This window comes from Gavialis gangeticus, unplaced genomic scaffold (assembly GCF_001723915.1).
Source record: "Gavialis gangeticus isolate Ggan-Ray unplaced genomic scaffold, GavGan_comp1, whole genome shotgun sequence".
NCBI lineage: Eukaryota > Metazoa > Chordata > Crocodylia > Gavialidae > Gavialis > Gavialis gangeticus.
The window spans coordinates 32,830,919-32,841,231 of record NW_017729034.1 but is presented as its reverse complement, the minus strand read 5'-3'; the positions used below and the strand labels follow the sequence as shown (position 1 = coordinate 32,841,231).

The 10,313-nt window shown below is 38.7% G+C and overlaps 1 protein-coding gene across 1 annotated transcript in view; it reads left to right on the top strand.

The window, feature by feature from the left end:
- The window catches only part of TTC27 (tetratricopeptide repeat domain 27), a 303,716-nt gene that overhangs the window by 199,832 nt on the left and 93,571 nt on the right, over positions 1-10,313 (top strand). The window contains exons 11-12 of the mRNA XM_019527431.1: positions 2,469-2,564; positions 4,513-4,635. Of these exons, the coding sequence (XP_019382976.1) occupies positions 2,469-2,564; positions 4,513-4,635 (219 nt within the window). The remainder of the gene's footprint in view (positions 1-2,468; positions 2,565-4,512; positions 4,636-10,313) is intronic.

Here is a 10,313-nt window from a genome sequence, read left to right as displayed (position 1 = left end):
TTACAAACTAGTCAGGGGGAACCAGCAGGCATTGGGGAAGTCCCTGTTCCCCCAAGCACTGCCAGGAGTGACCAGGAATAATGGTCACAAGCTGGCAGAAGGTAGATTTAGGCTAGATATCAGGAGGCGCTACTTCACGGTCAGGGCAGCTAGGATCTGAAACCTACTTCCAAGAGGGTCTTTAAGAGGAGGCTAGATGAACACCTTGCTGGGGTCGTTTGACCCCAGTACTCCTTCCTGCCATGGCAGGGGTTCCGACTAGATGATCTGCTCAGGTTCCTTCCAACCCTAGAAACTATGAAACTATAGCTTTTATGATGATTACAATGCACGAGTTGTTTTCTGGCTCAGCAAACCTGGCTCCAGTCTGGGTATTAGTTTTGGTCTGTGATTGTCAAGGAGGTGAGAGTTATACCTCTGCCATTTTTAGGTCAAGACTTATATTTGTTTTCTTCAGGAGAATGACTGGATCGCACTGGCTATAGTTTACTTTATGGAGAGGGAACAAGGGTTCCAGATAACTGCTGCTGCTCTCTTTCTAAGCTTTATCTGGCAAAAAAGGTCTTTGCCTTGTATTCAAGCTTCATTCTATCTAGATATTAATAGTCAGTATCAGGTGATACTGTTAGAAAACTGAGGCCTGGAATAATTTGTAATTGCAGGCAGATAATTATTATGAGAAAAATCACCCCATTTTTGTTTCCTTTTTTACAGTTTTCATTTTTAAAGTGCATTTATTGTTTTAATAAATTGTTTCCTTTTTAAAATAAATAAAGACTGTGGCATCTTATTTTCACATAAGAAATGAAGAAAGTGAAAGTGACTGAAAATGATATAGGAGAATGTTTTGCTAAAATGTTTTATTGAAATCCAAACTTTCTAAAGGACCATATTAATTTCATTTTGGAAAAAATTAAAGCCAAGTTTTTCAATAAGATTGAAATGGAACATGTTGACTTTTCATTTCAGAATTTCTTTTATATTATACTGGATTTTAGATTCTAAAGAAGCCAAAATCATAATAAAATGCTTTGATCCAAAATTATGTTCTTTAAATTTCATTACACAGGATTTGTTTTTTATTTAGATTTAGCAGGGCACCCCAAATCTTAAAATCATGGAACATTCTGTGAAGCAAACTCTAGATTTGTCTTGTAAAAAGCTTATGTAAAAAACTGGACAGTCATGCTGTTAAATTCTCGCTAAACAAAGGTGTGTAGAAAAATAGTTTCACTTCAAAAAGATCTCAATTTACTTTCCCCACTTATTTGTGGAAATATATCTGTATTCCATATTCGTGGACCAGAACTGAGGGAGGAAGGACAAGGGGGACAAGGGATCTCTTTAACTTCAGTCTCTGTGCCAAACTGTGTATGCATAGAAGCAAGCATGCCCCTTCTGAGGATCTTCTTGCAGTGTCTTGAATACCACATGCACTCCATAAGGGAAGAGTAATTGGCTTTAAGGGCATACCCACATGGCACAATGAAGTGCTGTGCAAGAAATAGAAAAAACACAAGCTAGCTCAGGTACTAGAAGCCATAAGACTGCATTAGTGCAGCATTGTGTCTAATGTGCTGTAAGTTGGGTATCTCTGCATGGCATTTTATTGCACTGTGTAGACCTAAATACTGTACATCCACTCACACTTCAGATATGTGGAGTTTTTCTTACAGTTTCTGAGCACTTATTCTGGCTGTAATTCATTCCCACTTTTTATCTTTCCATTATCTGCACTGAATTTTGATGTATTTATTTTGGATAGTGTGCAAAACTAAATTATGGAGACTGGTAATGTGACTTTTCCCTTTGGGAGAAAGGAAGACCATTAATCTCTCCCATTAATTCACATTTTCCATGAAGAAAATCCTGAATGGAATTGTCTTCCCAGTTAGATCAGTTTTTTTCTGTATTAGTGCTCTAGTTATGAAAATGTGTTTTGAAATACTGTTGGTCCTGTGTTTTATTTTTTTGAAAATAGTATTTAGGACAAGTCAGTGTTATCTCTCTGTCCCCCCTCCCTTCCCCTCAAGAAAAAATAGGTGAACAGTTGAAACATATCAGCCAAAATCATCTTAACTTCAGGCAGAGATTCTTACAAGGCACTTTTGTTTTATACCCTGTACATCTACAGAATGATATGTTTTATTATTTGGGGTCTCTTGAAATTATTTTATTGTTTTGGTAGACTTAGGAGTTTGCTGCATCTTCCTGAATTATGCATTGAAAATTTTGGATGAACTTGGAAGCTTGATTTTACATAAAATCTAATTGATGATAAACATTTGATTGTGAAATTGGCTTGTTTAGAAGAAGATTCCCATCCCCTTAATAAAAATGACCATTTTTATAACCATATCACATCCTTAATGTAACAAGTATCTTGTATTTTATATCAAGGCTATCCATGGTCCTATGCACTTTATTTTAATTGTATAAATCTTAGTAAATGTGCTTTGTGTATGCAGGCACTTGCTGACCAGTTTGAAGACAAGAATACGTTGGTGTCTGAGCGGATGAAGATTTTTTACTGTTGTCAGGTGCCTCCACGTTGGGCAATACAGGTACCAAATAGTCATATGATATTTGCTTTACATACTCTATTCTTATTATTTTTAATAGTGCATACTCCTGAAAACTGCCACATAAACCTGCTGTCTACTTTATTACCATGCATATATTGGAAGACTTTTTGAAAATACAGGGCTGACATTACAAGAATGCACACTAAGACTATGTGCATTCTTAAAAAGGAATCAAATATTAGAACATACACAGGTCTTTTATGTTTATTTCTGTTATACACATAACTACTTGTTGAGTAAGCTTTCTACATTCTTTTCTCCTTTTTTCTTGAATGAAAAAAGAAATAGGAATTCTTCAATTAAATAAGGACAAAAATAGTCAGGGTGTTGCATACTTACAAATATTTATATGAAAAGGGAATGCTGCCACTACCTCAGGAGCCTATTCCTGCCTTTTCCCTTATTCATGGAAGGAACCACTGCTTAGATCTCTCTTGGAGTGGCCAGGCATTTTAGGAAGTGCATCATAGCAAGAGTATCCAGAGTCAGCAAGTGAAGTACCCCACAGGATTGCTAAGTCCGAACATTTCAGTTTTGTTGTTATGCAACTTTTTTTTATAGCACGAACATTTTTCCAGCTACATTTTATTATTTTATGTATAAGGCCCTGCTGTATGAAAGACTGCAAACTACTATTACACAATAATATTATATTTCAGTGATATTGTATTTAAATACAAGTATCAAAACTAAGATTCAAGACTATGGTCAAACATTTTCCCTAAAGCATGCATTTTGTTTATTTTTTAAATGTTGTTTCCTTTTTAATTTTCCTTTGTTGATGCTCTGGATACTATCTAAAAACTATTCATAATTTCCCACAGTATTCTTCAAATTATTCCATGCAATCTTTTGACAAACATTTATAATAAACACTAGCAAATGTGTTTTTCATTTCCAGTTGTCAGAGTGGCATTTTTCTGTCTAAGCCAATTTTCCAAGCCAATGTTACAAATACCAAAATAGGGATTTGGAATACAAGGTGGTTGCATCTTGACTAAGAAGAGGCATTATCTTTAAGCATTACCAAAGTTGAAAAAACAAAAGTAATTAATCCCATATACAAAAAAAGTAAACATTTTTTCTAAGCTATTATTATTAACTTAGCATGTGCTTGCTTTGTTAAAAGTGTTAATGGCACACATGTAAATAGAATAACTATTGCCAGGTCATTATTATTTATTACCACATCTGTTCGTGTATGGCTACATTTCAAGCCATCTTACAAAGAGTACTGAATTCAGGCTCCACGTGACCTTTGAGGTACGTTTATGTGCACCTCAGTGGAGGATTGGCATATTATTTAGTACGGTTCCACTTATTTTCACAAGCAAAATTGTATACTTCTTGCCTGCGGTAGGTAAATTCTGTATTTTCTTTAAAGCTGAAAAATGTTGGCTATGTTAACCTTCAAAAACCCTTGTCAGTCTTGAAAATGTAACTTAATCATATAGCTTAATATAGAATGGCTTATTTTTTTTATAAATGATGTGTTACATTGAAATACCTCTGCTGTTAAATTTCTCTTAACTTTTCAGATCATTATGACTACTCAAAATGGACTATTTTACTCTTTCTATAGGTAGTTTCCCGTGTTTCCAAGTTAATGTAACCATCTCCATAGTTCAGTTTTCAAGTTGTATGGACAGGTTTACCTGGAGAAGTTTATCTGAAATATTATGAAGCAATTTTCAGTAAGAAGGTGGTTTATCAGTGATAAGCAAACATCAATAAATTTAAGATTTTATATAGATAAGTACCCAACAGTTGCAAGTTGTATTCAAAGCTAAAAGTCTCAGAAGAACAATTTCTTCTACTTTTTCTGCATTCTTCATGTTCAGGCCAGACATGTCTCTTTCATTTTTCCTGGAAATTAAATTGAATCTGAATCTAACATTTTTATCTTTATCTATCTTGACTTTTCTAGCGTCAGCTTGCGAGCTTACTCTTTCAGCTAGGGTGCACGAGTTCAGCTCTACAGATCTTCGAAAAACTGGAAATGTGGGAAGATGTAGTAATATGCTATGAAAGAGCAGGGCAGCATGGGAAGGTAAGAACCTCCTTCTTTTTTAGCTGTTGTTTTTGCTATTTACATTACAGTAGCACCTTGAGGTCCCATTACACTGCTTACCAGAGAAACCCAGGGCACCCATAAGCACTCTCAAGATATGATGATAATTTGAGAAGTAGATGCAATGTTAGAGTAGGGGAGCAGAAGAAGAACAAATATATATAGTTTTTAATATATTAAACTTTTCATATTTTGTAATTATGGTATATGCTTCTAGATTTTGCACCTGCACTTACAAAATTGGTCAATGTTTAAAATAGGTATAGATGTTATGGCAAAAGTGGGCCTTGAGATAACATTTTGAAGTAAGAGATGGCAATAACGTGAAAGGTCAGTTAGGAGATAGCTTTCCATGCATAAGGAAAAGTGAAAAAAAAACTTATGGCACTCACAAACAAGTACCAGTTAAATCTGACATCATCGGAGGAACAGAAAGGACTTGATTTGGAGGAAACAATACGAGTAAATAGGGATTGCCTTTGGGGTTGACGGCTAAAAACTTGAACTTGATTATCTGAAATAAAGGAAGTCTACTGACTGATTCAAAAGCAAAATGGTGATATGCTCTTCTGGGATAGAAACCAAAAAATTAAATTAACAGCTGTGTTACCAGAATTGTTAACGGCGACTGCTACCAGTGGGGTGCACCCAAAGACATTTAACTGTTGTCATCTAACCCATCTGTAGATGACACAGCAGTTTAAAAGTGCTGGTAGTCTGTACAAACCACTCCCACTATTGCTTGCACTTCTGGAGCTGTAGTGGTGCGAGAGAAGTTGGGAGAGAACACACCTTTAAGTGTGTTCTCTTTATGGCAGTGTGGTCCATGTGGGGAGATTCACAGCTTAAGTTTTCATTGTAAACCCTGTTTGCAGTATGACATAACTTTCTGAAACTTTTGCTTTTCAAGTGACTACTTGTAGACAGACCTTCTATGAAGGTATAAACACAGAGACCATGCTTACACTGAATTAAGGTTACAAGGGCAGTTTATAGACTTCTTACATAGAACTATAACTTCAATTAATATAAATAATGTGGAATTCCTTACTCAGGCTTACATCCTTTTTCCAGTTACACTAGACCAGTATCACATCCTGGTATTTATAGCCTGACAGATCTGTCTTTGATTGCAAAATTTTATGTTTCATTATGCATGCTGTGGGGATAATATGCTAATATAAGAACCCTTTCAGTACAGTAGAGAAATAGAGGTCGATAATTTCCATTTCCTGGAAACACATTCTGTCCTAGCTAAATACACAAACTGCCCTTAGGGAGTTATGAAAATGGTATTCAGATAGTATAAGACAGGATATCTGATGCAGGAAACTTGTTAAAAATGCTTTCAGAACTGATTGTGCAGTACTTTGAAGATAAAATGCTGTGTAAGTGCTAAATAACAATAATGCTGAAAATAAAGTAAGATCCTGATCTAAATAGCAAAAATTAAAAACATTTGTGGGTAAGCCAAGGGATGAGAATAGTTGTGCTCTTTATCAGGAGAACAATTTATCTAAATGTCTTTTAAAAAAAGAAAAGTACAGTAACTTCTTTTGTGGAAATACATTAGAATCAGCTAAGGCAGTATATTGTTCAGTGAATGGAGCAACCTCATTAAGAAGCTTTCTGTACTTGTGCCTAAAAAGCAAGCTTTCTTAGGCAAGCGTTTGTGTCTCTCCCCTGAAGACAGTTTTTGAAGAGTAATTGAAAATCTGAAGAACTTGACCAAAATAGCCAGACATTTCAAAATGTCAGGGAGTAGTCTATGTAAAATATAATTAAGCATTTTTGAATTCTTGATTGAAAAGTTACAAGCATCAGCTTTGCAGCCATAGAAGTGGAAATGTATAGTTTATTACTGCTACATTCAGTATATTTGGGACAGTTTGTACTTCCCTAAATGATAACTGAGGGAATGTAAATAGTAGGACAAAATTTACTCAGAGCAACATGTCAATACACTTTACAGAACTTTTTTTTTGCTGTTTATTTTACCATTTATTAAATGTACTTGTAAATGTACTTGTGGCTCTGTACTTGTTTATTTCATAATATGAACATAATTAGTGGAAACTGGTATCATAAAATGAGTCATCTAGAGAGTATCACAGTGCCAAACAATAAGCAAAGCACAGCACTATTCAAAAAAGAGGAATTTAAAATCTGACCATGTGGTATGCTGATAGTTACTGTGACCTTGTCATTCCAGTTTTTTCACTTGCTGCATTCCAGTGGGCCTACTTATAATAATAACAATAATAACAAGCACCATTCTCCTGAGGCCAGCATTGAAAAGGCCAAGTGCAGAGATCTGATCTGAGACCATTGATATTACTGAAAGCTAAAGAGGGGCATTTTTATGACTGGAGATGTAAATTTTGGGTGGGCTTGGCCAGAGGTGATAAGACAGCCCCCTGGCCTTCAGACTTTCAGTCTGGCATCCTTTTTTTAGAAATATCCCCTGGCTGCCAGTAATGGCCCCTCAGCTCCAATACTATCCTCAGGTCCTTCTCCCCTTCCTTCCTGTTAGGCAGCAAACCACATGGCAGAGGACTAATAATCCTACATATGTTAGCTCTTTTCCTTTGCCTTGCTGCCTCTCTGCCTGTTGGTGCATGTTGAAGGGGCAGGCAGGGTAGGAAAGATGAGGTAAATGAAGGGCTCAGTAGAGTTCGATTCCTATCTTAGTTCTTCCTGCATTAGCTGCAGCCATTGAACCTGCTATAGTTCAGCAGGCACAGGCAAGGTTCTTGGCCTGGTTTTTAAGACACCTTCAGGGACAAGACACCCTTCCCTCTGTCCTCTTGGAGGGACTTGGTCCTTAAATTAACTCAGGGTTAGCATCTGTGGCTTACCTCCTCAACCAGCCTCCCTATTTTCTGATTCAGTTGTGGCTTTGCAGCTGGAGCTGTCAGTTTGAAAAGCCAGAAGAGGCTCATAAGAGCAGCACTGACTTGAAGGAATAGAAATGTTTCTTGAGTAAGCTGGAAGGTATTGAGGACACAGTTGTTGGGGGACACTCTTAAATGGATGACCCACCCCCTCCTCACCAACCTCTTTCCATGCTATAGGAAGAAATATTAGGGTCAGAAGATTCTGTAGGAGTGTGGAAGAGGAAGAAGAAGTAGAGAGATGACGATATAGATGGTTCCTAGTTTGTACCAGAAACTTTTTTACCTGCCAGAACCCTAGAACACTGCAACTTGAACACCTGTCATCGGGATCATGGACGGTCCTTTGGCTTCTTCAGACCCTGGAGCTCTGTCCTGGTACCATGTGTAGCTCCAGCTCTGCCCCTTTCTCTGTTATCTCCATGTAGTGGAAAAACCAGACATGCAGCCTATGTTAACAGCAGCACAGGTAGCAAACTACCTATTAACAGTCTTCTTCTTCAACACAGGAGAAGCCTGGGAATGGAAAAAAAATGCACAAAAAATCTAAAAAATGTTGCTTTGTTCAGGGAACTATAAATGTAGGAAGAAATCTCAGTCTCTTTCAATTTAGATTGAATATCAGGAAAAACTTCTTAAAAGCAACATCAAATAGTACATTAATTGGTAAATAAGCACTTTCTCACATAAGTATTTTCTCACACAAAACATGTACCTTTCTCTGCAAATTTGCCTTCCCTCTTCCTGAAAAGTGGGGTGCATGTATTAAGCAAGAAAGCTGTTTCCTTCACTGAGGAAGAAGCAAGCCTGGAGGCAGGGGCACCTAGTGGCACCCAAGGTGGGGCCCAGCCTGGCCCACACAGCTCCAAAGGGATGGGCCATGGCTGCCCTGCCCATGAGGGGATGCCGCCTGGCCAGGCCAAGGCACTGGGCTTGGGGGCTTCCCAGCTTGGCCTCCCTGTGTGCCGGCCACAGGACAAGCAGGGCAGAGCCACCCCTGGTGTAAGAGCCTGACCGCATGAGCCCCCTGGAACAGCTGCTGTGGGTGGCACTCGGAGTTGAGCCAGTCAGGGGCCTCCAACAGAGCGGCCCTCCGCAGCGCCTGCCCAGGCTGCAGCCTCACCCACCTGCGGCTCCCCTCCAGGGGTCGGTCTGGGCCGGAGGGTGCAGCCCAGAAATAGGGGGAGGATCAGCAGAATGCAGACAACATCCCTGCCTCTGTTCTCTTGCCTCTGCCCCCGGTGCCTGCCACAGGGCTGGGACCTATGGTTTCCGGAGCCGCAACTTAAAAATCATTAAAAAAAAAAAAAAAAAAAAAAAAAAAAAAAAAAATGTCCTCGCATACCTCCTGGTGTGCTGAAGAAAATGTCTCCACATGCCAGTAATTGGGATGCGTGCCAGGGGGTTGCCTATTCTTAGTCTGAGGCATAACTTTGTATGACATAGAGTAAGTCTTCCTGAGAACACAGTGTGTCCAGGAAGTATGGCATCCCAGGAGACAGTCTGAGTGAGGCAGCAGGCCCTGAGGACTTCCTAATGTAGCAGGAAGTTCCTACCGCTCACTGTCGTATCTAGACTGTCTCCTGCAATGCCATACTTCCTGGCCACTGTGTTCTCAGGAAGACTTGCTCTATGTCACAAATTGGCCAGAAGTCTGGAAAAACCTGTGCCCCCCCCCCCCCAAATATTCTGGCTTCCAAAAACCAAGATGAATGTTTTATTTGGGGGCATGTTGTATGCCAGAAAGTACAGTGCTTTTGAAGATGCTTTCAGAATTGTAACTATTGCCAATAGAGCTCTCAACAGCCATGAGAGAGAGGTTGGTATTCCATTTAGAGTTGAGAAAATTGAGAGAGAACAGAAGTGGCTTCTCCAAGGTTATGCATCAAATCCAGAAGCAAAGCAGGACTGCGAATTTTGGGAATCTGATCCCCATGCTTAACCAACCCTGTGACACTGCCTGTAAGAAATAGGTGAGAGTATACTTTAGGAGACACTTAAAACTATTTAGAACAAAATGGAAAATTATACTGCAGTGAACAATCCTGTGGCAACAGAGGGTTATGTTGTTGGATAGCAAGGCCTGTGAGAACTGTGTTACTTACCTCTTATATCTGAAACTGTAGTATGGTAACTGAAAGTGATGGGAACTCATAAATGAATGGGGGCAAAGTGACAGCAAAAGGGTGGCAACAGATGTGAAGACATAGTACAGGACATTTTCAGGGATGATACTAAATTTGGTATGCTGGAGTCTAGGTAATAAGGATTAAAAAAAGGAAGATCCCATTTATTCACTTCTAAATACCAGAATATTCTTTCTGGATGGCTGTTTTGTGAAGCACTGCTTATTTGGGATTTTATTTTCATTGCAGTATTACTGTACAGTAGCATAAGCACATGCTATTACATCTTTCTCTGTGTTTTAACAGTGTCCTGTGAACTGATTTCATGTTTTTACTTGAATTCAGCCTAGATACTCCTGTGCAACATATTTAAGTGTAATCACATCTATTTAAGTCAGCAGTATTTACAACACTCTAATTTTATTCTTTATTTAACTTTGTTGTTTAAAGGTTTTTGCAAATTAAATGTAACCCATGCCAGCATGCGAGGCTGGGTGATGTGCTGGATTTCAGATCCTCATGGTGCCAGAAGCCCTGGGAACCCCCCTCAGGCAGATCTGCTGACTGAGGTGTCCTGTGGAGAGGTGTGTTTCTCACCCTCATCACCCAGGAATTTATTGCAAACCAAATGAATACA